Source organism: Diadema antillarum, unplaced genomic scaffold, assembly GCF_040938485.1.
Source record: "Diadema antillarum isolate AM-2024a unplaced genomic scaffold, OU_Dant_1.0 seq00001190_RagTag, whole genome shotgun sequence".
NCBI lineage: Eukaryota > Metazoa > Echinodermata > Echinoidea > Diadematoida > Diadematidae > Diadema > Diadema antillarum.
This window is the reverse complement of record NW_027271988.1, coordinates 13,006-40,471: the sequence shown is the minus strand read 5'-3', so window position 1 is coordinate 40,471 and position 27,466 is coordinate 13,006. Positions and strand designations below refer to the sequence as shown.

The 27,466-nt window shown below is 40.6% G+C and overlaps 1 protein-coding gene across 1 annotated transcript in view; it reads right to left on the bottom strand.

The window, feature by feature from the left end:
* The window catches only part of LOC139744590 (E3 ubiquitin-protein ligase MARCHF6-like), a 246,330-nt gene extending 230,633 nt beyond the window's left edge, over positions 1 to 15,697 (bottom strand). The window contains 1 exon segment of the mRNA XM_071655019.1: positions 15,451 to 15,697. Within this exon segment, the coding sequence (XP_071511120.1) occupies positions 15,451 to 15,517 (67 nt within the window). The 5' untranslated portion in view covers positions 15,518 to 15,697.
* Positions 15,698 to 27,466: the final 11,769 nt, after the last annotated feature.

The following is a 27,466-nucleotide window of genomic DNA, read 5'->3' as shown; positions in this document are numbered from 1 at the left end:
AAATATCTAGACGTTACAAACATTTCAGGGTAATTTATGACATCATAACAATTAATCATACAGTAAGTTTAAAGGGCTAATCAAGCGACACCATGGTGTCCTTGTTAACGCACCCCAGTCTAAATGTTTTTTCTCTTTTTTTGCCTAACACAAGGAAAGAACATGTTTCCATAAATTCCTGTTGGGGCAAATATTTCAAATTCTAAAGTGTGATGTAAGACCCCGTTTACAGTGCGAGGCGAGGCCGTGGCTCGGTGGCGGCCAAGCCCGCCTTCATTTCAGTGTATACGCGCAAAAGGCCAAATGAGGGGCCAAAATTGGCCGCGCATTTGGCCACGCTCTGGAGGTGGTCTTTGCCGCAGTCGAGCCGTGGCCGAGCCCGGCCTTTTCTCAGTGTACACGCAAATTGGGCCGAATGCGCGGCCAATTTTAGTCTGGCTTCCAAACCCTCTGCCCGTACTATTTCGATATTCAGGATATTAACCCCCTCAACGTCGAAAACTAGTATAGTTTAAGGTGGTTTTGTCCTGCAAAGGATTTTTCTTTCGGCAAAGGCTTTTGCCCGAACGGCGACTTCGTCGCCAAGGAATCCAGTTGGCAAAGGGTCTGAAAACCAGACTATACCAAATTGCATTTGTTTACAAGCAGAGCGCCACTACGACAAAATATTGAAAGGTTTGAATTAAAAGCGCAGCCGAGCCTGTCAGTGTAAACGGACAAAATTGCGGCCCCGCAATTGAGGCTGGGCTCAGCCGCGGCTCGGCCCAGCCCCGCATTGTAAACGGGGTCTATGACCTAACAGGCTAGGTTCAGGTATGTTTTCAGCTAATTTGTCAATCAGTGGCCAGAGGAGCAGGAAAGTTTTGACCGCCCTCATTTTTTTGTGTGATATTTTCGAGGAGCTTTTTTAGGGACCTCCTATAGGCCTTACCCTAGAAGAATTTTTTTTTTTTCACATCAGGTGTGATGGGAAACTTTCTGGACACTCTTGTTGGTTGGTCTTTTCAACCTGTGAAAAAATACACAAGAAAGTTCAAGCAAATAGTATACGCAGATTCAAAAAAAAAAAAAATCCTCGGTTGTGTCCCTGTTCACTATGGTGTCCGTATTCACCTCACCTTATGGTATATCAAAGTTTGATCCAGCTGTTCTCTTTGTTATCAGTGGTGAGACTTGGTAGCTCTGTAAGGCGCGTGCGCGCGCATTCGAATGTCCCTGATAATACTAGCTAGGCCGTACACAGGAATATTTTTTTTTTTGGGGGGGGGGGGGGCAAGAGTATGTTTAATATCTATGGAAAACACTGTTCAAAGCGAGGGAGCAGATGAGCAGGATGGGAGTGTGGGCCCACACAAAGGATATTTTTCATTTTTACTTAGAACTGAAATTCAACAATGCACTTTTGGGGGGAAATATCTGGAAAATTGTTAATCAAAAGCAAGAAATATAGATATTCAAGGATGATCAGAATGGCTAAATTGAGGGGTCTGTCACCATTTTTCCCATCTGCGCGCGTCTTCACTGTGTGCCAAGTCAGGCTAGATGGACAGAAGGGGAGGGTGGTGGGAGGGAGTGTCCTCCTCCCACACAGGGAGTTTTTGCATTTTTTGAACTGGAATTCAACGATCTGGTGCATACAATGTACTTTTGGGGTTAATATTCATTAAAAAAGAAAGAAAAATCAATATTTATAATAAAAATGTGAAGGGTTAAATAGTGGTGTCTGACACATTTTTCTTTACGTCTGCGTCCTTTCACTGTATACTATCAAAGTCTATGGAGATGGACCGAAGGGGGATGGTGTGGGCCCACACAAAGCAGCTTTTCATTTTTTGAACTGAAATTGAACGATCTGGTGCACTCTTATTCGAGGAAATATTTAGAAAATTGTCAATCAAAAAGTAAGAAAAATAGATATTCAAGGATATTAAGAACGGCTAAATTGAGGGGTCTGTCACCTTTCTTTTTTTCGCATTTGCGTATTTACTGTGTGCTAAGTCAGGGGAGATGGACAGAAGGGGACAGTGCGTCTCCCTCCCACAAGGGGAGCTTTTGCATTTTCAGAACCTGAATTCAATGATCTGGATGCATACTTTGGGGGTTAATATTCACTCAAAAAGTAAGAACATATAATATTTAAAGCATTGTGAAGGGCTAAACTGTGGTGTTTGGCACCTTTTTCCACACCGCGTCGGCATCCTTTCACAGTGTACTATCAAAGTCTATGGAGATGGACCGAAGGGGGAGGGTGTGGGAGGGGGAATCTTTTTGCATCTTGATAACTGAAATTGAATGATCCAGTGTACACTTGTGGTGGAATATGTTTCGTGAAAATTTATCATCAATCAAAAAGTTAGAAAACTGAATGTTCAAGAACAATGTGAATGTCGTCTTATGCCACCTCATATTCTGCGTGTGTGTCTGCACTTTTTTGCCAGGGTTCGTTAAGGGTTGAAAAAGGTTCCTTAACAGTTGCAAGAAAGTTCGCAAAATGATTTTTACTGTCGCAAGCAGTTTTTCTTGTTGCAAAGGAATTTTGAACATGTTCAAAATTTCTTTGCGAATTTGTATTTTGCTAACAGTTGCAAACATTCGCAAAACACTCGTAAGAATTCGCACATGGTCGTAATACGGCGTCGCTAACATTTTTATTTGATTCGCCACTGCTAGTGAACAAGTAACCATATGGTTCCTATATATAAAAGCTCCTGAAACAGGCAAGCTTCCACTCTAAGAAAGTTCTTGAAGCTCTTGACATCTCCATCATGTAATTGCTGCAAAAGCTTTCATATTGATGGAAGTCTGTCCTCTGCAACAACCACTCTCTAAACCAAACAGTCTTTTTTTTTCTTATTCCTTTCTTGTTTTTCTTCATCTTCTTTCTCTTAAGCTGCACGATAGCTATAGCAGCAGCCAGGCAAAGCAGCTCTCCAAGGATAGCAACACGTTGAGCCTCTTCTTGACAAAAATTCATTTCCATATTCTGGAAATCCATCTTGAACGGTGGTCACAAGAGATCTGAATGCAGTGGAAGGTTGTACGTTCATTTATGGGTCTGACTATACATAATCGCCTGGTACTTTTTCAGGTCCCAAAACATTCACAAATTGTCGCCAGGGATTTGCACACAGTTGCTAATATTTGCAAAACTGTCGCTAATAATTGCCACCTGTGTTTCGCAAACACTTTCGCAAACATTCGCTCCAGTGTTGCTAATTGTCGCTAAACATCGCTAAAAGTCGCCAAATGTCGCTAATGGCAGAAGCAAACCTTGATTTTTCGCAAACATTCGTCAGAAAAGTTGGCGAATCTCAAATTCCTTAAGTTCGCAAATGTTCGCCGCTCAGTGAGATACCAGCTTTAGACTTGAATTCAACTATCTGCGGCACACTTTCTGGGGAATATTAAGAATATTATTTTTCATTAAAAAAGTGAAAAACATATATTCAGCACAATGAGAGTGTCTGAATTGTGTTTTTTCCCAGTCACTGTGTCACTGTGTCATTGTGTACGGAGGTGGAAAGGGTGGGGAGGGGATGGGAGGGGTACTCCTCTCACACGAAGGAGCTTCTGCATTATTACAATTGTTCGGTCTGTTGCACACTTTTGGTGGAATTTTTAGAAACATTTCAATAAAAAAAGGTAAGAAGATGAACATTGAGGGGAAATCTGAATGGCTGAAACATGGAATCTGTCACATCTTTTTCCGCATGTGTGCCTTTGTAGTCTATGGAGGTACATACATGTAGCGCTAGAGCTCACTGCAGTAACGAAGCTGCAAGGTAGCCTATGATGTAAGTTCAAACAGTACTGAAGTACTGACCTGACTGGCGTGCAGTTCAAGTGCTTGTGACATGTGTAGGTTTGTGTTGCTGTTCATCACAAAGTAGGCCTATCTATATAGCCTATAGAGGAAAGGCGGTGCACGCAAACAATAATCATGTGTTGCTCTGGCAAATCCACAACTGGCACAAGGCAAAGCGCGAGTAACTTTCAGCCAGTTGCGATAAGCTGCTGGGAGACACGAAAATTGATTGCAGCGCGGCTTGAAGCGGATGACAGACTCAGTGTCAGAATGGCTGGAATTGGGTTAGACTTACATTATGTCACGCAATTGGCAAAGGTTTTTGGACTCTTCGCTGGTACCTTATCAATGTTTTTTTTTTATTTAGGTCATTGTAGAAAGGCCCTCAGAAAAAAAAAAGGAGAAAAGAAATTGTATTTTGCAAAATTAATGTGGACCTTCTAATTTTTTTTTTTTTTTTTTGGGGGGGGGGGTCGTAAGGGTCTTACGACCCCCCCCCCCCCCCCCTTGCATACATCCATGGCAGATTCATATCACATTCTCAGATTGTTGACTCGTACCATATGCGCGAAAATCCCGGGGACAAACGCAAGTGACATTTTTTACTGTTCACCAGCACAAGCTCATCATTTTAATCACCCGCACGTTTTCCATTGAAAAGCATGTAAATCCAGTGAATGGGCAAATATGTATTTCAAAAAAAATTACATGTAGAACTTTACTAGCAGATACTGCTTTTACTAATGAGGATTTTATTTCAATTTATTTTTCCTTCTCTTTCCGGAGGTTATTTACCTGATCCCCCTAGTTTCTCATGATTTGTATTAATGTTCGAATGTTCCAGCGTATTGCGCCCCGTCCCACAAGCAGACCATCTAGACTCTACATTAGATTTTATACGCGACAAAGCCACTGCGCGAGCGAAGGTGGTCAATCTAAAGATAAGTGGTCTAAGAGTTGAGCGAAAGACTGGTCTGTGTCTGGTCGTCGGGGATATGTTCCGCGGAGACTGCGTCTAGCTTCACGGATCCTCTCCTATACAGACCGAAGGCTATGATGCTGGCTCCTGTAAGGGCGCTCTGCCAGGGGTCGCGCACAGACCAAACTTTACGATAAACCCAATTTCGTCCAGCTTTTTTACACTCAAACAAGTTTGACATGACATGACACATTTGCAGCAATACTTGGGGTAACTTTCTCACATTGTGCAGTCGAAATACTCACAGTAACTAGGTTAGATCGCAGAAATTTGTATCCATATCGCAAGCTGTAAGTTGCCATTTTGTATCCATTAGGCAATCAATCACATGCAAGGTATGTGTTTTGATAAAAAGCTTGCATGTGATTGGCTAACCAGGGATGATATTGCGGTTTATTGAAAATATCGGAAATCAAAATTTTCAGGTGATTTTAATACATGAAAAAAAGCAAAATGTGTATAGACTTAAGAATAAAAAAAATCTGATATCACAACTAAATCTACAGAATATCATGCCTGCTAACGAATTCGTATGTTGAAGAGCTGTTACAACCGTACCAACGGGCTTGTAGTTGCATCTTTTCTTATGAAAATTCTACCAAAATGTTGGATATATCATTAATCTGGTGAGTGCAATGCACTCCTGAAATGTTGATTTTGCTACACAAGTTTAAATTTGCTGATCTAAGGCTGTGAATTAGATGCAATTGAGATCGCAAGAAGGGTGAGGTGAGGTATGTACAAGATCAGGTTAGTTCTAATTTTATTTTTCTCGTTACGAATCTTTGTAAAATTATGTCCGACTTCAGCTTCATGGGACTGATTCGTGCGTGGACAGGCGAGAGCCGCAGAAAAAAACATCGAAAATATTTAGTCATATCAGGCCGCTAGGTGTGGCAGCCTTGCATTGAGCGAACCTGCTGGCGCCTGTGTTTCGATGGGTCGCTGTGCATCGGTTGATTAAAACTCGATTTTTGTAAAAAAGCGCAGACAAAATTTTTTCTTCTTTTCATCATGGAGAGTGGACATGTGTGTGTAACAAAAAATCACCGCGCGAAGTTGCGACAATTTATATACATTATGTCAGATGTGAGATGAATAAAAAGTGAACAGGGAGGCTCATGAAGCGCTCTCCCCGGGGGCCTCATGAGGCCTACGGAGAGCCTCATGAGGCGGAGGGGTGCTCGTGAAGGGGAGCAGGCCTCACGAGCGGGTTTACCGGACTGATAGAGACAGTGGTTAGGAGCATCCTTACAGCTAGACAGAAAGATCCGTCTGTCCGGAGGAGTCTTTTACTTTTCTGACGTGATCCGTGAAGCCAGACGTAGTCTCCGTGGAACATATCCCCCATGACCAGATACAGACCGATCTTTCGGTCAACCCTAAAGCGGGGTAGGGCCTATACTAAGCTTACGTCTGTCTCCTCCGGAGAGTGAAAACTTAAAAAAAAAAAAAAGACTCCTCCGGACAGACGGATCTTTCTGTCTAGTCGAAGAGTAGACCAAGTATAGTATTACAGCATATCACCGACTGACGACCTGTGAGTAAGTCTAACCTTTAGGCCTACTAACCATTAGAAATCTAGACCTCTAACAATACTTGGTATACATATAGGTGGTCTAGTAAAACTATTCTAAAAGGTCATCAGTCGAAACGTCTTACTCTTACGTTAGCATGATTAGTCGTAGCCCGACCAGACGCTGTTAATACGCTGTGCGAATACAGCGTCTGACAGATGAGGCATGCACCTTCAAAGTGGGGAACCACAACACAACTACAAAACTTATGAAAATTTATACGTTTCTTATAAAAAATGTATGTACGTTTATACTTACTTTAAGTGCATAGACATGCTTGTATTACAGAAGGTTCATAAGTCCATAGAGATCCCTCGCGATAAGTACGTGGAACAAAAAAATGACACTTTCTGGCACAATCCCTGACTGTCGGGGTTCATCGTTGCAGAACTCAAAATGGCGCCTTGACCTCTGCAAATTATGCGCATGCGCTGCGGAGAGATCTTTGGCGTGCGTGCGCTGCTCGAGTGTAGCAGCACAGTCGACAGCGCGACCTTTTGAAAGGGCATTCAGATCATGTGACCTCCCAATATTCAAAATGGCCTGGCGTGAAAGACGATGTACCGTTCACACATGCTGCATATAATCATCATTTTCGGTAAATTGTAAAATGTGAATTTCGATATTGATAGCATCTAGATATGAAGTCTCATTATTGAAGATTCGCGTTAAATGAGTTTGGGGTAACAAAAAATGATCTAAAGTATCAAAATTCAAAGCAATCGCTGAACTCTCTTCGTGTTGTGGGTCATGTCGGTACAGCCCTGTCGCTACCAATACACTTACAGCGACTGGGCTGTGTATAGTTAGGTTAGTCGTTACGGTTACATGATTGCCTGACACTTGACAGGTCTGTGTAATCTACTAGAAACCTAACTATACACAGCCCAGTCGCTGTAGGTAGCGACAGGGCTGTACAGATGGGACCACCAACCACGAAGAGAGTTCAACGATCGCATTGCGATCACTTTGAATTTTGATACTTTAGCTCATTTTTGTCACCACAAACTCATCTAATGAAATCTTCAATAATGAGACTCCATATCTATGATATCAATATTTAAAGTCACATTATGCAACTTACCAAAATTGATGATTATATCCAGCATGTCCAATCGGTACATCGTCTTTCACGCCAGGCCAATTTGAATACGTGATGTGAATGCCCTTTTGAAAGGTCGCACTATCGACCATGCTGCTACACTCAAGCAGTGCAGGCATGCATAAGATCTCTCCGCAGCAGACGACGTTGGGCAGTACGCCATACGATAGGTTCTGTAATACATTCTCAACGCACACGCCGCGCTCGCTTTGGAGCACTTCCGGTCCCGCATGCGCATAAATTTGGAGAGATGAAGGCGCCATACATTTTGAATTCTGCAACGATGAATCCCCAGTGATCAGGAATTGCGCCAGAAATTGTCTTTTTTTTTGTTCCACGGACTTATCGTGAGGGCTCTCTATGGACCCATGAGGCGAACAATGCTTCTGTAATACAAGCATACATTTAACTTGAGTAACGTATAGTGTTTTTAGAAGAAACTATAAATTTTCATAAGTTTTGTAGTTGTGTTGAGGTTCCTCACTTTGAAGTTGCATGCCTCGCCTGACAGACGCTGTATTCGCACAGCGTACTTACAGCGTCTGGTCGGGCTACTAGAAACCTACTAACAACTGTTGGTGTAGTATACATGTAGGCCTACCCAGTCATTGGGTGTCCGGACAGGTTGTGGGACCGTACGCGTACTGTAAAGTGCGTCTGGTTTGACAATGGGTGCGTTTATCAACTCTTTTTCTCGGCAGAAACGGGTTATCCAAACAGCTTTCAAGGAATTTTTATGAGTTGATAAACGCAAAGCTGTTTTGAAAGCCCTTTCGGAAAGCCTTTTCGAAAGCTGCAAATTTGTGGCTTTCCAAACAGGTTTCCTGAACAGGTTTTCAGAAACCTGTTTGTAAAGGCCTTTTGAAGTTGATAAACGCAAAGCTGTTTTGAAACGGCTCTGTAGTATTGCACTGCAGTTACGAACAATGCACGCCTTATATGACCTCTTCTCCTCGGGTCGAATTGCGCAATGCAGCTGTGCAGTGACAGGCCAGTGATTGTGTTCGCAAAGAGTTGATAAACGCAACTATTTTGGAAGCCGTTTCTAAAGGGCTTTGGAAAGCCCTTTAAACAGGGGAAAGTTGATAAACGCAGCCAAAGTCTCATGCTCCACTCTGTCTCTCAGAAATATTTGAAGTATGTGCTAAACTGGAGCTGCCTCACAGATAGGAAGACAATTGATTCATGTGGCATTGCATCATGACTCGTCACTCTCAAAGGAAGATATGTCTTTATGATGGTAATGCTTTTCGCCGTCCCTTCTTAGAAAACAAGCGGCACATAATAGTACAGGGCTTCGGAAAGGGCTATGGAAAGGGCTTTCGAAAAGGCTATGGAAAGGGCTTTCGAAAGCCGTTTAAACAGGGGAAAGTTGATAAACGCAGCCAATGACGTGCCTACATAAACAGTTGTTTGTCAGTGAGGAGCTGTGCGTAAATGCGTATTCAAAGTAAAATAAGCAAGTCAGAGTCTTAGTGTAGGGAGTTCGGTGAGATTTGGATTTTTTTTACAGCATCCCCATAAATTTGGTATCATTGGAAAGAGCACGCAAAAAGATAAACAACGTCGCCTTTCATTCTGACATGGGCAAAATTAACAAAGAATGAAAGTTCGATACTATACCGAAAAAAAAAAACAAACCTCCCAAAACCCAAACAAACTTGAATTCATTACAATGTAAAACATTCTAAACTATCAGGAGACAACAACGAACAAGGAATGATAAGTACCCTCAAAACAATCAATGTCAGAAGACAATAAAAAAGAGGCTGCGTTAATTCAATACATGTGACCCATTTCAATGCTATTAGTAGGATGCACATCAGTTATAACAGTAATAGTGATAATAATCATACAAATTTAATCTATATTGTATATTATGTAATGATTATATAATTATATATGTATATAGGCCTATATATTGTATTTATATATCATATATTATATATTAATAGAGTGAAACCACGTTATAACCACTTCAGTTATAAAGAGTTCGGTTATAACGAGATTCCGGTTATAACGAGGACAATTTCGGTGCATCATGATAAAGAAAAACATAAGCAATTTCATCGGATATAACGAAGTTCCATTTCTTGACTAAATTGCCGCTTTCAAACAAGCGACAAACGAAACATTGAAAACCGAATTCACGCTATCCAAGTCTTTTTCCCGTTTTGCAGAGTTTTGCAGTTTACAACGCATTCAAAAACTTTTCATGTAGCGATACTTGTGGCCAAAAATGGACAATTGGAATGCGTGTGCAACTCGTCATTATATCCTTTCCAATTTTAGTTCCGACTTCCAGTTCTTTTTGCTGGTTAGCAATTATGAGCGTGGATGAATAAAGCCGAAATAATTATTGAAATTATCACGATTACGCCGGGTGACAGTAGCGTAAAAAATAGTTGAATAATGCATTTTAACCTACTTAAACAGTGTTCGGAAAAAGAAAAAACGCATTCAGTAGTTCAAGAACGGATGTACAAAACGCGAAGCGATTTTCGGAAGAAAATAAAGAACGCATTTTTTATCCCTTCAGGCACAACGATCATACATTGTATAAAATTACAGCCTAAATGATTTATGAAATTATCGAATTTCAGCTGGACACCAACAGCGTAAAGTACCTCGCAAGTTAACGGTAAACAACGCATATATGTTACTCTGAAATCATCGCGATCTCGCCAGGTGACAGTAGCGTTAAAAAAAAGTTGAATGACGCATGTTATCCTAAATCAGAAAAAGAACGCATTTATTAGTTTGAATAGATCTGGTTTTGTTCATTATCACAATTTTAACACTGCATTTCACAATGAAGATTTTCTTTCTTTCAGAATGGTCTACCAGGTATACAGATTTGCGTAAAAAGGATCACAACCTTCAACATTCAATCCTGTCGCATATTTTTCAAGAACGGATGTACAAAACGCAAAAAGATTTTCAGGAGAATATAAAGAACGAATTTTTAATCCCTTTAGGTGCAATGATCATACATTGTACAAGATTACAGGCGAAATGATTCACGAAATCATCGCATTCCCGCTGGGCACCAACAGCGTAAAAATACCTCGCAAGTTACGTTAATCAACGCCTGTATGTTACTTTTTTGCTCTGGTGTTTAGAAAAACTTAACAAACAAGAATTAGGCTCCTACAATAAGGAAATAACTCTTTTCAGCCCCTACTTTTTCATCTAAATTACAAATAGTTTCCATTTATTCTCTCAATATTGATGATTCATAATTGTGTAATAACAACGCAAAGGATGTTCTTAAGTTTCATTGATGGGTATGATGTCGTGCTTATGTTTTTCTTTGTTTTGATACGTACGGTTATATCGAGATTCCGGTTATAACGAAGGCCGGTCCCTCGGACCTCGTCATAACGGGGTTTCACTGTGTAATATAGATAAAATTTTAAAATATGTACATTTTAATATTATGCTCCAAAACTTTTTCAGTTATTATTTCCCAAGTACAAACCACAATTTTTTGTCATTACTTTCATAGGCAAAATAGCATTTGGCTGTTGGAGGTATATACATGTAGTTACAATAACGAGCCACGAATACACGAGATTCCTTATTTTCCAGTAGCGTCCGTTTTTTTTTTCAAGCACAATGCGCTTCTATGTGCGAGCATGAATGCATTAACAATGCACACCGTTAAATTCAGGAAATTTCAAAGTTTTCAAAAATATGGGTTTCTATGTGGTTTCTCCCCCTCCTTCATTCCTTATTTTTAAGTTTTCTAGCAAAAATAAGGACAGAAATAGACCCCAAAATTAACTAGAAATGTTGCTATGGCGACTGATGCCTCCGCCATAATGCATGATTCTCCCAATAGGTGTATAATACAATGTCTTCACAATGTGTGATCCATGACAGTTTCACATAACTGGCAAAATATTGAAATGACAGGTTTGTCAGAAATGTCTTGAATGTTCACTTTCTTTGAACTGGGTTTGCTATAATTGTCTAAGAGTGCAGGTACACATATTTGGGGAATTGAGAATTTTTACTTGACTTCTGACCGACCCTTTTATAAGTTTATGCACTGAGTAATTTCCAAGGTATGAAGAAAGAGTGTAATTACAGTACAAAATAATTTCTTTTTTTTTTTTTTTTTTTGGGGGGGGGGGGCATTGAAACCTGGCCTTTGACCCTTATCCTTTGACCTTTTACCTTCTGGCTGGAAATTTCCTAGAGAATCTCCATTAGGTAATGCATGTACACGTATATTAAGTTTTAAAACTAATAATGCAAGCATTGCATATACTAGTATATGAGGGAAATAGTAAAATTTTGAGGAGTTGACCTTGACCTTTGACCCCTGACTATTGACCCATGACCCCTAAATTCCCTAGATAATCCCTGCCAGTCAGTTCATGCGTATGTACCAAGTTCCATGAAGATACATTGAACCATTTGCGAGAAAAGTGATATTGCAACATTTTCACCTAACCTTTGACCTTTTGACCTTTGACCTTATGACATGAAACTCTCTCTGGAGAATCTTTACGCAGTAGTACATGTCTACACCAAGTTTCAAGAAAATACCTTTGGGCATTGCATCCAAATGGGGGAAATAGCAACATTTTTAGCATTTGACCTTGACCTTTTGACCTTTGACCTCTTGCCAATGTCACTAAAATTTACTTAACTAATTGTCCCATCATACATCATCCTTGGACCAAGTTTGGTGAAAGCTGCTTCATCCAGTTTTGAGTTATCACATAAACAGATAAATTTTAGGATTTGACCTTGATCTTTGACCTTTGACCTCTGTTCAATTTCACTAAAAAACTAATCAAGTAATTGTCCTATCATACATCATCCTCAGACAAAGTTTGGTGAAATTTGCTCGATCCAGTCTTGAGTTATCGCGTAAACGGATACAATTTCATGATTTGACCTTGACCTTTGACCTCTGGCCGATTTCACCCAAAATCTTATCAAATAATTGCCCCATCATACTTCATACTTGGACCAAGTTTGGTAAAATTCCAGTCAATATTACTCAAGTTATCGCGTAAACGAAAGCGGACGGACGTACGGACGTGCGGACGGACGTACGGACGTACGTACGGACGGACGGACAACCCGAAAACATAATGCCTCCGGCACCACTTCGTGGCGGAGGCATAAAAACCTACTTTTCTTCGGCTTTGAAAAGCGGACAAAATGCTCTAATACCCGGCAATCTTGGTACCACATGAAAGCTTAGAATCTCCCGAAGCGTTTGATTGCCATCATAACGTGCCTTACGAGAGTTTGATACCCCGAAAGTAATATCGAAGTGCAGAGGTCAGTCAGACATTTTTTCAAAATGGCGGCCTCCTGCGTTCGCGCGATCGTGTAATGTTCCGATGTAAGAAAGAGGATTTCAACACTCTCTATTTCCACTTTTCCGGAGATTCAAATCAAGTATGGTTGGACCTACTACTCATCGACCCCCTAATGTTTATTTGCTTGATAAGAGAATTTAACACTGAAATTCACGTAAAAAACTTGACCTACGTGATTGAGAAAATCCAGCTCTATCAAATGCCGTTGTTCCCTTTTCGATTCGAAGTTTCAGTGCAAAAATATCGCCGACGAACTTGCGTGGCCTCGTTTCAGCTCCCCGCAGTAACGCTCGTTATTAGGATTGACTGCTGTTTTTGCATTGACAATGCACGCAAACCGAGTTGTATTGAACACCATATTGTACGAAGCTTCTTAGAAACTTCCATAGACATTACATTACGATTTGGTGAAAATATTTATTCAAAATTTTGTCCTTGATTGAAACCATTAATGAACAGTGAATTTTCACAGTTTCCCACACCATCCTCATCAACATTCAAAGCCAATCCATTTTGATGTGCTTTGCGCGCAGTGAAGTGCGTATTACTAAGCGTTCAGTGCGCCAATGAATACGCGGTCGGTTTAAAAGACGGTGGTCGATATGTAGTAGGGCTATCATAATTGGTATCAAAAGAACAAGCAACTTCTTGGCTACACGTAGACAGAAAGATCCGTCTGTCCGGAGGACTCTTTTATATTTTGCCATTAACGCTGTCCTCCGTAGACAGACGGAAGGTACCAGTACCCATTGCTGTGTGGATATTCTTAACCACTGTCTCTATGGAAAATTGGGTGAGGTACCTCACCCTTCTCGATTGCGTCTAATTCACGGCCCTAGGTCGGCAAATTTAAGCTTGTATAGTTATATCAACTATTCAAGAATAGACTACACTCACCAGATCAATGAATAATCCAACATTTCGGTGGAATTTTCAACGTAAAACACACATCAATTAGCCAATCACATGCGAGGTAGTTTCTACATGTCTTTTTTACTAAACACGTACCTCGCATGTGATTGGTTTACAGATTCAAAATGGCGACTTACTACTAGCGAACGGCGATGTTGCGATATGGATAAAATTTCTGTATTATAACCGAGTTACTGTGAGTATTTCGATTGCACAATGTGAGAAATTAACCCCAAATATTGCTGCATAATGTGTCATGTCATGTCAAACTTGTTTGAATGTAAAAAAGCTGTCTGAAATTTGGTTTATCGTAACGTTTGATCTGTGCGCGTTGCTCCACACAAGAGCTGGGATCATTGACTTCGGTCTGTATACGGAGGGGATCCGTGAAGCCAGACGCAGTCTCCGCGGAACATTCCCCGACGGACATATACAGACCGATCTTTCGGTCAAGGCTACACGCAGATGTCTTCGAAAAGGTAAAATACCATTGGAAGCAGTTTTAATCTGCGAGTTTGCAACATCAAATTTCACGTGTTAACACTTATAATAACAGAATATAAATTCAGAGAAAGTGCCGTTTCATGGAGCTCCCTACTTAGTGTCCAGACACCCAACCCCCCATCAGTCCTAGAATTCCTACATTATGTAAGTCTAACCAGTGCAGTAGAACTCCTCTAGTGCTACAAACTTTGTAACTGTTAGTGTTACACAGGTTAAATTTACTGGTTAGACACAACCAATAGTCGTATAGTCGAACAATGTTAGAGTCTATGCCTTAATTCCGTGTTACTTGTTCAGTTGTTGTAAATTCAGTCCGGGAAACCCGCTCATGAGGACCGCTACCGCGTACGAGGACTGCCCCGCCTCATGAGGACCGCCCCCACGCCTCATGAGGACCGCCCCCATGCCTCATGAGGACCGCCCCCATGCCTCATGAGGCCCGGGGGGAACGCCTCATGAGATGAGGCCCCCTATTCACTTCTATTCATCTCACATCTGACGTATAAATTGTCGCAACTTTGCACAGTGATTTTTTGTTACACACACATGTCCACTATCCATGACGAAAAGAAGAAAAAATCCTATCTGTTTTTTTTTTTTCAAAAATCGAGTTTTAATCAACCGATGCAGAGCGCCCATTAAAACACGTGTGTTTTAATGGGTGTTTTAATGAACTCTATCTTTTTGTACGTATGTTAAAATAGTGCCTGGTTCTAGAGTCTAGAGAGTAATCAGGTAGACAGAAAGATCCGTCTGTTCAGAGAGGACTCTTTTATATTTTGCCATTAACGCTGTCCTCCGTAGGGGATCCGTGAAGCCAGACGCAGTCTCCGCGGAACATTCCCCGACGGACAGACACAGACCGATCTTTCGGTCAAATAATCAGGATACTCAGTGTACAGTCTGTAGCCATAAATTTATGGTTAGCTGTTTCTAGTAGGTAGAGATTGTTACAATATATACCGGTATAGACTGATAGACCTAGTCAATAGGTAGGTCCGGTGTACAGTAGTCACTGCACTGTTCTAGGGACTAGATCTAACGTTAGGCCTACGGCTACTTGTGTGTATTTAGACGTCTAGATCTAGAACTAAAATCTAGACACTAGATCTAGAGTCTAGTTGTAATGAGTTGTAGAACTCTATCTGGGCCTCGGGTTTAGGACCTAGCAACACTCCAAGCCAGGAAGGCCAAAGAACTCTACGCCATATTTCGGTGAAATTTACCCTCAGTATTGTCATCACTTCTGTCGAACATGTTTCCGCTTGAGACCAGATATGGGGATGAAATCATGCCCAACGTGTGGCTGTCCGTCGGAAGGCAGGGCAGGCTTCCAAAAGCAAAACGTGTTTCCTCCTCCGCGTAAAGTTTATTTGCAACACACAGCACTTTCCAATTTTGTACACAGATATACAGTATAGGCCTTCGTGCAGTTTCGTGACGTTGGTTCTGTTATGCTGTGTTCACTTGGAAATCCACTCGCTCCCTCTACATTACCGATAGGCCAACCTATGGAACGCCAGAAGGACAACCCTGAGTTGATCTCTTGAAACGCAACCACAGCGTACAGTCGACTCCGGTTACTAATATACTAGGAACCAATGAGTATGGAAGCGCACCTACCAACGGCGTAAATCCGTACTGAGGAGTGGGGGGGATGGCATAGAGATATACATCTCTATGGGGGATGGTCACCATCACCACGATTACAAGCCCATAACCAGACCGGCGCACCCTTGGGGGAGGGGGGTGGGGAGATGCTTGGTGTGCCCCCCCCCCCCCACACACACACTTTACAGGGATCGGATGTCCCACTCTTTTGCATGAAATATAAAGTGGAAGGAAAGTGGCAGCAAAATATGAAGACTTTTTGTTCTTGTTGTTGCTATTTTTTTTTCTTTTTTTTTTTTGCTTGTCAGATGACTTTGGGGGGGAAAATCAGACCTTAAAAGTATGAAGACATTTTTTTGGTTTTGAATATCTTGTGAGAGGGAGCGGAGCGACCGAACGGGGGAGGGTGTTGTGTATGGGGGGGGGGGGAGGGGTATCCCTCTCCCACACGAGGAAGATTTTGCATTTTCAGACCTGAAACTCAGCGAGTTTCCCCCCTCCCACGGTGAAATCTTTTTGCATTGAAAATTTTGACATTTTACAGTCCAAAAACTGCCGTTTGTAGCTATATTTTTCGCTTTTGTTTGTCCCACTTTTATAGGGGAACCATTCCCCCCCCCCCATCGACGCCTCTGCATAATGTATGAGGGATATGATCTTCCTTGGGTATGCCCATAGATGACTGAGTCATCAGTCACTGTCGTTTCTCAGGAATGATTCAGGAAATGGAGGGGGTTCAATTACGGCGATATAGTTTTTGTTATTGTTTGTTTTTTGTTTTTTTACATATTTTGCAGATGGTCCCCAGTTACTCGCGTCATAGCATGCTTACATGTAGGCCTATAGCTACTATTTGACGTTGTCAACGTCTTATAGCCATACCTTACAGTGTATGTCGATGTTACTTTCTTCGCAAGCGAGCGAAGCGAGCGAGCGCTTGAGAAAATTATGTCTACATTTTCCTACAAGATAGAATTCTGTTCAGCTCTGTTACCTGTCTGAAGACCGGCGTACAAACGTCATGCAATATGCCAAAATTGATACAATCACGTTTCTGCTTCCTCCATTTTTTTTTTTAAAATTCAGGGGGGGGGTGATTGTACAGGCCATCTCCCCCCCTCCATATCAGGGGGGGGATATATCCCCCATCCCCCCGGGATTTACGCCCATGGCACCTACCCTATTTCGTCATAACCGAACAAATAAACAATACTTAATACATGGCCGGCGGAGCGTTTTCAAAAGTGTGGGGGCCCACTTCCGGGTTTCATGAGGTAACAAGCAAAAAAAAAAAACAAAACAAAAAAAAAGGGTCCTCAGCTCATTTCTCCCCTCCATTTCCGGGTTTCTTCACGTGACAAGAAAGCAAAAAAAAAAAAGGAAAAACATACCTTACCACGCTCACACTTCAAGATCTCTCTATTTCTATTTAGTGCCACTTACGTACTTGCGGGTTAAAAAAAAAAGCGCGTGGGGGCCCCAAAGTGATGACACCTTATGTATTCCTTTGTATGGTCCACAAAAAGTGTGGGGGCCGACGGTTCCGCCAGCCATGAAATATAGAGTTGATACCAACGGCGTAAATCCGTAACCGATGAGGGGGGGGGGGGATGAGGGGGGGGGGGGATGATGATCGGCGATATTCACCATCATACTGTTAAGGTCAGTAACTTGTCCTGTATAGTACTGGTTACACTTCATAGTCAGGGTCAATGTCCTAATTCTTATCAATATTCTCCCACACATTTATCTTGTACAGATTGAATATCCTAGCTTTGTCCTAAAGTCATAAACTGGAGAGCTTAGTTAGCCCCTATATTTTGTTAATTGAACCAAGACACACAAGTATAAGCTTAGTGTTGGTGCCTAGAATAAAGCAGTAATTGTAGTCCTTTTCTTATCTATACTATACTGACCATGCAATTGCCTATCCTTTGTCCTCCCCTATAGTAGCTAAGACGTCTGATGTCACCCCTGTGTAATAGTCATAACTTTATGTCCATTAATTTTGTCCTATTATTGTAGCCATGCCTCCCTCCAATTACCACCCTATTGCCCGATTGTACCTGTACTAGTTTCTCATTGAATCTCTTCTGACTATGGAAGTAGCCAACTGGTTAATTGTTTGTATAATTGGCTGGGAATGATGCCAATCTGAAACTCCTGTTTGGGAGTCAGTCTGAATTTGGTCCTCCTGAAGTCAAGATGCCAATATGTTCTCTCTGTAAATGCAATGATTTATGTTGGTGTGATCGATTCATTGACTCTTGTTTCAAACGCAACAATACATCACAATCACGATTACAAGCCCACAACCGGACCGGCGTATAAGGGGGACAGTGTGTGTGTGTGTGTGTGGGGGGGGGGGGAGTTTGGTGGGAGCTGCCCCCTCCCCACCCCCCAACTTTACAGGGATCGAATGTTTGCATCCCTCACTTTTTTTTTCATGAAATATTAGGTGGAAGGGAAGTGGCAGCAAAATAGAAGACATTTTGTTCTTGTCTTTGTTTTGTTTTTGCTGTCAGCCGACTTTTGGCGGAAAATCACACCTCAGAAATATGAAGACTTTGTTGTTGTTGTTTCTCTTTTCTTTTCTTTTCTTCTTCTTTTTTTTTATTTTTTGCTTGACAGACGATTTTGACACCCCCTTTCAAAACCGTAGAGGCGCATTGCGCATAATGCACAAATTAATGAGATCAATAAAAATGGTAATATGGATATCCATTTCTTTCAATGTAATAATGTAGTAGATAAGCTATTTCCTTATAGCTATTGTGTTTCTCAATTTTCCTGATTCAAGTTAATTAAAGCAATCATCCACAGGGGCATCGTTCCATTTTAACGACAGGGGGTGGGGCAAAACATGGGAAATTGTGCGAAAGAGCGGAGCGAACAAGAGAGAGAAGGGATGGGAGGGGCAGGGGCGCCGCACAGTGGGCCAGAGAGATACCAAAGTGCGCCAAAAGTCACTTTGGGCATTTGGGATTTTTTAATTTTTGACATGCGCTCTTGAGAGGTAATGCTTTGAAGAATATATCATTAAAATATTTGAATCAGGTATGTACATTAAAGGGGTATATTTCCTACCTGAAGTAGCAAAATACAATATTTTAAGAGTTTCAAAGCAAATTGTAACCTCTTTAATAAATAAATAATTTCAACATGTAGTTTTTGAGATATCAACCTGTAATTTCTCCCACATATTTCTCAGAGTTCATTTTACGTTATGAATGCCATAAAAATGCAAAGAAACTTAATGTTCATGAACATTTTACGCTAAATATCCTGGAAAAGAGGCTAATTATTTGTCTTTTTAATATACCCTAATGAAAAGTTTAGATTGCCACGGATTTCCAACTAAATTCTATTACCACCACATTCCCTGATGTCTCAGCTTTAAGCTGATACCAGATTTGGCTGCCACCTTTTGCCACTTTTTGTGTTAGAGCCGATTTTCCGCGACACATTACGCCTATTTTGGACCTTGTAGCCGCTTAGGAATGCTGTTATATCATACGGGGTCGCATGAGGGCGGCATTTTTTTTTATTCATTTATTTTTTTCTCGCACGTTAAAGACACAGAAACATGAATAACACTGAATAAGAGGCAAATAGAGTTATAAAATACATGTATAGGGCTAGTCCGGCACCTAAAAGACCCCTCCTCCGAAGATAAAAGAGTACATAATTGCACATAGCCAAGGCCATGTAGCCATATTGTCCATAATTGTCATAGCCACTACTGTAAACATAGCTATTCCCACTGCGATACATATTGTATGGACACCTAAATACATGTACTTCGATGCTACTCTTGACATATGCAGATAGACCGTTAAACACCAAAACACAGAGATTTTATTCTCATCGGCTACTCGTTGGAAGCAAAGACTGTTGCTTTCCGGCCGCTCAGCAAAGTGTATAGTATCGCAGTTTGTGAATCCGATTGCAGGTCAATGTCAGACATTGCTCGCGTGATCCTCATCGGACGATTTGGCCTCATCGGATCATGCCTGACATGTCTGACATTGACCTGATAGGCGACCAATACAAGTCGGATTCATCAGACTGTGATCCCATACACTTTGTGGGTTGTCGGAAGCAAAAAAAAAAAAAAAAAACTTTGCTTCCGACGACTGATGAGAAAAAAAAAATCACTGTGGAACGTGGATGAATTTATAATTTCATATGATTGTGATTTCGATAAATTTTTCATTAAAAAAAAAATCTTATTATTTTAGTTTTTCCAAGTAAACTTTCATACACGGCAGACTCATTCTTAGCTTCTAAGTCACAACCTTTCATTTTCCTGATTACTGACTTCACAATTTGTTATCCTTCCATTTAAATTAGACAAAATGGTTTTTGCGCTTGTATGAATTGATATGGCATAGGCCTAAGATTATATATGAAGTAGAGAGATAAGAACTATATCGGAGATTGATTTTGTATCGCGCGTTTATGTCCCGCTATAGAATAAAGTGAAAAAATTCACCCAAACGTACAGCGTACATCATAAACTTATATTCTAACTAGTTTACACGGACAACAGTATCATTTTGCAGTACGTGTGTAATATGGAACTTTCAGCATAAATTCGATTCTTTTAACGAAACCCGAATGTTTATACACTTTCTATGACATGTAAGCATCGTGTATTCAATGGTAGTAGATAAGCAATGTCAGTGAAGGTGAAAAGATAAATTAATCTTTAAAGAAAAAAATAACAGCCTAAGATTTGCATTGCTTTATTCGTCATTTACAGACATATTTTTGGTAGCCAATGAAAAAAACAGCATCACAGTGACGTCATATGAGTTTGAAATTATGTTCAATCAATTCTACGCCCCTAATTACCCTAAGACACCAAATTTGGGTAAAAAGAAACCACGGAATATAATTTTGGCGCACTTTGAGCTCATTCTGGCCCACTGTGCGCCGATCCGTTTTCACGATGGGGGCGAGGGAGGGGGGCTTGGAGTTCGCTGTGCGATCCGAGGGTGCGGAGCTCCCGAGCGGGAAAGGATGTGGGAGAGGGGTATCCCCCCTCTCACACGAGGAAGATTTTGCATTTTTAGACCTGAAATTCAGCGATCTGGTGCACATTTTTGGTGAAAATTTGCATTTTTTTCCTATCAAAAAAGTAAGAAAAAGTAATATTCACAGATAATTGAATGAGTAAATCGTGGTATCTCAGCCCTTGTTCCGCGTGTGCAACATCACTGTGTAGGCCTACTAAATGATACATGGAAGTTGGCAGTGGAATGAGAGGGCGTGGGAGGGGGTATCCCCCTCCCACACGACGGAGCTGTTGCCTTTTTTGGATTGACATGACAGAACGATCTGAATGCGCACTTTTGTGGAATATTCGGAAAATTGTCAATCCCCAAAATGTGCAGTCTAAATCAATGGATGGGAACCGAGCGGGGGAGAGTTAAATTGAAAGAGTATGAGGGAACTTTTAGATTTATTAGAATTGAAGTAATAGATCTGATGCACACTTGAATGAAACATTTTGAAATGTGTCAATCTATAAATGTGTACTAAGTCTATGTGACCGTGCATCACGAAACCAACAAAAAGTCGCACCACTTGATTTTACGTGAGGACTCAAAAAGGTGAAATGGGTCAACCGAGTCAATCTTGAGTCGTTCATATTTTCTAAAAGAGCTATCCTTTTTTTTTCTACATTATTCTTCAGTATAGAATCATAACATTAATGGGAAGGTGTGTTTTCACCAGTTCTTCTACAACCCCCCCCCCCCTTTTTTTTTTTTTTTTTTTGGTATAGAGTAGAATGATCAGGTATGTCTTGTATCCTAGAGGCCCCTTTTTATTTCCTGAAATCCTTTGCACACTCTTCACTTTCAAGTCTAATAACTTTTGAAAGGATAATGCTACTGCTTTGAAAATTGGCATGGACAGAACGTGTTCATAGAACATGCTCAATTTCGGCTTAATCTGATAATCTCTTCATTGTTGTTGCTCCGGTGGTTTACATCCTGTGTTTTGTTCCTTTCATTGTACAGCTTGCACGGCTTGGTAAAGATTAAGCGTTTGGACAGACCCAGTACTTTAGAGCCTCTTTTCTCAGTTCAAGCTTTTCCAGGGTTTGTGCTTTCTTTCCAGTATTTAGATATGTTAGGGGAGTTGATTTAAATGGAGTTATACATCATTTTAAAGCTTAGAGTCTGCTCTTTTAGAATCTACCCTTAACTAAAAATCCATGTCTGGGGACTTTTTGTTGGTTTTGTGATGCAGGGTCACTATAGGAAAAGGACCGAACGGGGAAGGGCATGGAGAGAGAGCTATTTCGCATTTTCAGAATTGAAATTCAGCAATCTGGCGCACACTTTGCATGATATTTGGACAGTTTTCTAATGAATGAAAAAGCAAGAAAATTTTCCTCATTTCGGGAATTATTGGGGGACAAAATGACATATTTGCCCCACCCCCAGGTGCAGGTGTCGTGGCTGAGTGGATAAGAGCGCTCGTCTGTGAACGACATGAGCGTGGTATGGTTCGTGGGTTCGAGCCCATGCCAAGCCCGACACGTTTGCCCTTCAGCAAGGCACTTTATCCACATTGCTGCTCTCCACCCAGGAGTATAAATGGGTACCCGGTAGGATGAGAAAGCTTATGTTGGTTGATCAGCATGTGCGCGCCTGTAAAATGGCTGCGACTGGCTGGAATGCTCCCCAGGGAGTGGAGAATGAGCACTGTTAGTGCTGGTTGGAAATAATGTATCCAGTGACTAACCCCCGTCCTCCAGGATCGACGTCCCTGCATACGAAGGGGGCTTTTGCATTCTTAGAATACGAATACAAATGAAAAAAACCCAAAAAACTCGCAAACACATTTTTGATGGAATTCAGAAAATATGTCAATTTCGAAAGTGTTATAAAGTTTTTAAAGTGAAACCAAGCGGGGAAAGGGCTAAAATGAAAGAAGATATCCCCTTCCACCAGATAGAACTGTTTTGTTGTTGTTGTTGTTGTTGTTGTTGTTGTTGTTTATTTTAGCTGAAATGACAAAACTGGTGTACGCTTTAGATGAAACATTTGGAAATCTGTCAATCTAATAGTATAGTAAGTCTCTTGGGGGAAAAAAAAAACCTAACGGGGGAGGGTGTGGGAGCGGGTATCCCCCTCCCGCACGAGAAAGGTTTTGCATTTTCAAAATTGAAATACAGTAATCTAGTGCACACTTTGGATAAAATGTTTGGACAATTTTCTATCAAAAAAGCAAGAAATTTTTCGTAATTTCTGGAATAATTGGGATACAAAATGATATGATGTTTTCCCCCTCCAGGTCCCCGTCCTCAAGGATCGATGCCCTTGCATACAAGGAGCTTTTAGAATTTCAGATGAAAATTTCTTTAGATGAAACATTCTGAAATCTGTCAATCTAAAAGTATACTTGTAAGTCTCTTGGAAAAGGACCGAACGGGGGGAGGGTATGGGAAGGGGTATCCCCCTCCCACGCGAGAGAGATTTTGCATTTTCAGAATTGAGATACAGCAATCTGGTGCACACTTTGGATAAAACATTTGGACAGTTTTCTATTTATTTATTTATTTAGTGCAATTCTTTATCCAGAGTAGCCTGATCAGCATGAAATATATAAACAGTATAAAATATCACATTTCAAAACAGTATAAAGTAATCACACACATCAAGTATTCAAATAAAATAATATCATACAATCATACAGATTTAAAATAGATTATGAAATGGGTTCAAGAATGTAGCCAATTGGAAGCGCTGAAATGAGTCACGTGTGCGTGCATTAATTTTTACTATCATGCACGGCCTTGCAAAAAAGCGTAAAGTCACTGACGTCACAATGTTTACACTAGCAGTGCGCACTTAATCAATTGTTACAAGTGCGTCGCGCGCTACCATACGCGCTGTCAATCCTGTAAACAACTTCTCGTTCGGGCTGCCAGCCGGCCTTTCTTGTGCACAACAATCATGTGGCGTACGTATACGCTTATACGTACAGTACTTACATGTGCGGGATTTCCGAGTGCGACGTGCGTAAATGTTTGGGACGAACATCCTCGGACGTCTTGACCCACAAAGGTACGTGAAAAACGCTGACAAATGCTGTTAGTTTTCGAATTTTCGACCCATTTTATAAAACAAATGATGCACAGGATTACTAACGCATTCTATCCTGTGCATCATTTGTATATTATACTAACTGCCGGTCTTCCTCAGGGCTCTGTTTTCGTAAAGATCCATGAAACATGAACAACAACATCAACAACGGCAACAACACGAACAATAAGAAAACAATTTGTTTAAAAATAGATAATTGTGGCAGATCAGCAACGGGACACGTAATACAGTCAAATATAAAAATGAAGTGAACGCACATGTACAAACATCTGGAAATACAGGCCCGTAGCCAGGATTTTTCAAGGGGGGGTGCGGTCACTAAAAAAAAACGGACCTTCGGTACCAATACCAATGATGACACACACACACACACACACGCACACACACACAATTATATATATATATATATATATATATATATTCTTTGGACGACCGAACTACAAAAGTTGTATAAGAATTTGCGCGCGAAGCGCGCCGCAAATTGTGAATGTTGACTGTTTTAATGACGTTTTAAAGTCTCGAGGAAATTTGTATTTTTGTCTGACTCTGCGCGCGTAGCGCGCCGCAAAATTGAGAATAGTGATTTTCCTGGTGTTGTTTTAACTTTTATTTTTTCTATTGTATACCCGCGTTAGCAGGCCTGAAGCCAGGATTTTTAAAGGAAGGGGGGATTGCGTTGATTAACAAAACGGTCCTTTGATACTGTCCCGGGAGGGGTAGCGACAATTAAAAGGTGGACACCATGCTCATACATGGACTTTCAAAATGCCCCCTAAACGAGTATTGATCATATGATTTTTTCGGGCCTTAAAAACAAGTATTCCTTAAATGTTTCCTGCACCCTAAAGAAGTACTTCATCATGATTGAACAATATACCATTTTCCCAAATTTCGGCCTTTTTGATACCCTTTGATCATTGATACGCTCGTACATCACACTTTCCATCTAATCCGTGAGAAAAAACGACCCCTATTGCGCGTTTTCTTTAGCGAGTATGGTCACGGTGTCCACCTTTCAGTTGGAGTTTTCCATCCCATTGGATGCTGTTTGGAAGATGAAACATTCACTTTACTATACAGTATATCAGCCGTTGGTATGCGAGTTTGTCAAAAACGAAAATAAATAAGAAAACTTTTAAAAAAAATTTATTGTAAATGTGAACCATGTATATTTTGCCTCCTTGTGGTAGGATATTTCCAGCATTTCCGAACTTTCAAATAATCATTTTAGATTTAATAATATTAAAGGTAGTAGATCCGATTCGCAAACATCTCCAATATCAGTCAAATGTCATATTAACCATCATGCTAAGAAGGTTTTCTTTGTGAAATTTGGAGGTCAGTGAAATTCAAAAATTAAACATCCGTTAGCCATTGGAAGAAGTTGAGTGCAAATTCAGACCTCAGGCTTAGTGCTCAGATGTTTTCCTATTTGATTTGATCTGTCTTACTGTGCACACTGGAATGGTTATTTCTTATCTATTAAATTATAGTAGCATATTTGGTTACTAGCTGTCTCTAGGCATTTTCGAATTTGGGCTGCAAAGAGATCCACTACCTTTAAGTTAGAAGAGAGATAAGTAAATAATGATAAAATAAACAAACAAAAAAGAAAGAGTTTCTTTTGTAATACTATCTGACAAACTTTTTACTTTACCATTTTACTTCATAGCTCAGCACTTTTCATTCTCTCTCATACCCTTTTACCCATTACATTTCAATGAAATACAACTAAAATGAGTTTGCGTGCCTGCATAATACTCTTTGGAAATTATAAGTGAAAATGTTCTTAGGTTTTGGCTCACTTTAAAATGAGAACCAATAGAACTGTCACAACATGAGAAAATGTATAAGTAATAATCAACACTACATTTCCGAATTTGGCCTGCAAAGAAATCCGCTACCTGTAAGTTAGAAAAGAGATTAGTAAATAATGATAAAATAAACAACAAAAAAGAATGAGTTTCTACCGCCGTATCCAGAACAGAGCCTGAAACGGTGCAGGCTCAAGAAATCGTTTGTACTGTAAAAAGCATTAGATTATGCACGGAGATCGTACAGTTACTTGATAGATGATCTTTTCTCGAATGTTGGTACTAGCAAAAGGGCTAGAAAAAGCAGCTATTATAATTCGTTAGGCATGCATAATGGCCCAATGAGTGTTACAAGAGAACTGGAGTAAGACAGGCCTTTCATTTTGTTTTGTCTCTCCTGATCGTTCGTAAGAAATGCTAACTCATGACCACCTTTTCACAATTTGATTGGAGCATGCATTCATAATGGAAAATAGTTGACATAATAATCTATCCCCAGGCATTATCATGCCAACATGTACTTATATATACATGTATACTATATCTTTGTGAGACGTAGATATAAAATGTCTCAGGTTTTCGATTATAGTAATTTCGAGGAAATTTCTTTAATTTTTATCATATATGTAAACTTGAGGCTATTAGATTTTCATCCACTTACCTCTGTTCCTGTGAAAAAATGCAAGTGTCAACCTCAATGTCATCCACGAATCGCACGTACTCGGGCGGGTCAAGGGCCATGGCATGCAGTGCCAATATAATGATAGCTCGCACAAATTAGGTGATACATAACATTTGTGTTTGTGTGCATGGGGACGATCCGATGGTTCATACAACAAAAGGGTTTCGTACAATTATTTTTAACTTTGTTAAACGTACTCTTCCACATTTACGTAGCATATAATATGTCTTTATATTTATTTGGATTGTTATCTTGAGAATTGCTAAAAACCGTTATTATGAAAAAGTGGACCTTTCAGAATTTGGGGGGGGGGGGGTGCGTACGCACCCGACGCACCCCCTGGCTACGGGCCTGAAATACGATAAAACAAACTAACATCTAGAAAGAGGAGAGGAAATGATTCAATATTTCCTATTAGGCAGCTGCAACTCATCCCGCTGTTCTACCGCGAGGTAATGTGTGTTATAAACAGGGGTCCATTAATTATCAGTACAATGCTCAACACACTTTACAATCAGTTCATTCAATCATGCAACATCTGTTCCTTACAGGGATAAAATATTTGCTTCCTTTCAATATTGTGGCCGAAGCGCATGTACGTTATAGAAAAGATGGGAGAAGAGAGGTGATGAGATACTCCAACAATGGGTGCTCAACAATTGATCGGGGACAGGGATTAAGCACACCCCTTTTATGTGTGTTTAAGGTAGTATTTAAATGATGCTATGCTATTTGTGAAACGGGCAGGTTCGGGGAGCCTATTCCAATTTTCTGAGCCTGCATAAACAAAGGATTTTTGATAAAAGGCTGTACGACATTTTGGGAGTCTTAAAATGAGTTTATCTGTGCTACGGGTTACTCTTGACGACACATCGTCGACAAATGAGAATTTCTCATAAAGCGTAACAGGAGACAGTTTATATACACATTTGTACATCAAACAGCAGGAGGACCTATGAAAAATTTGATGTAACTGGGGCCAATTGAGTTTTCTGAAGACCTCCTCAGAGCG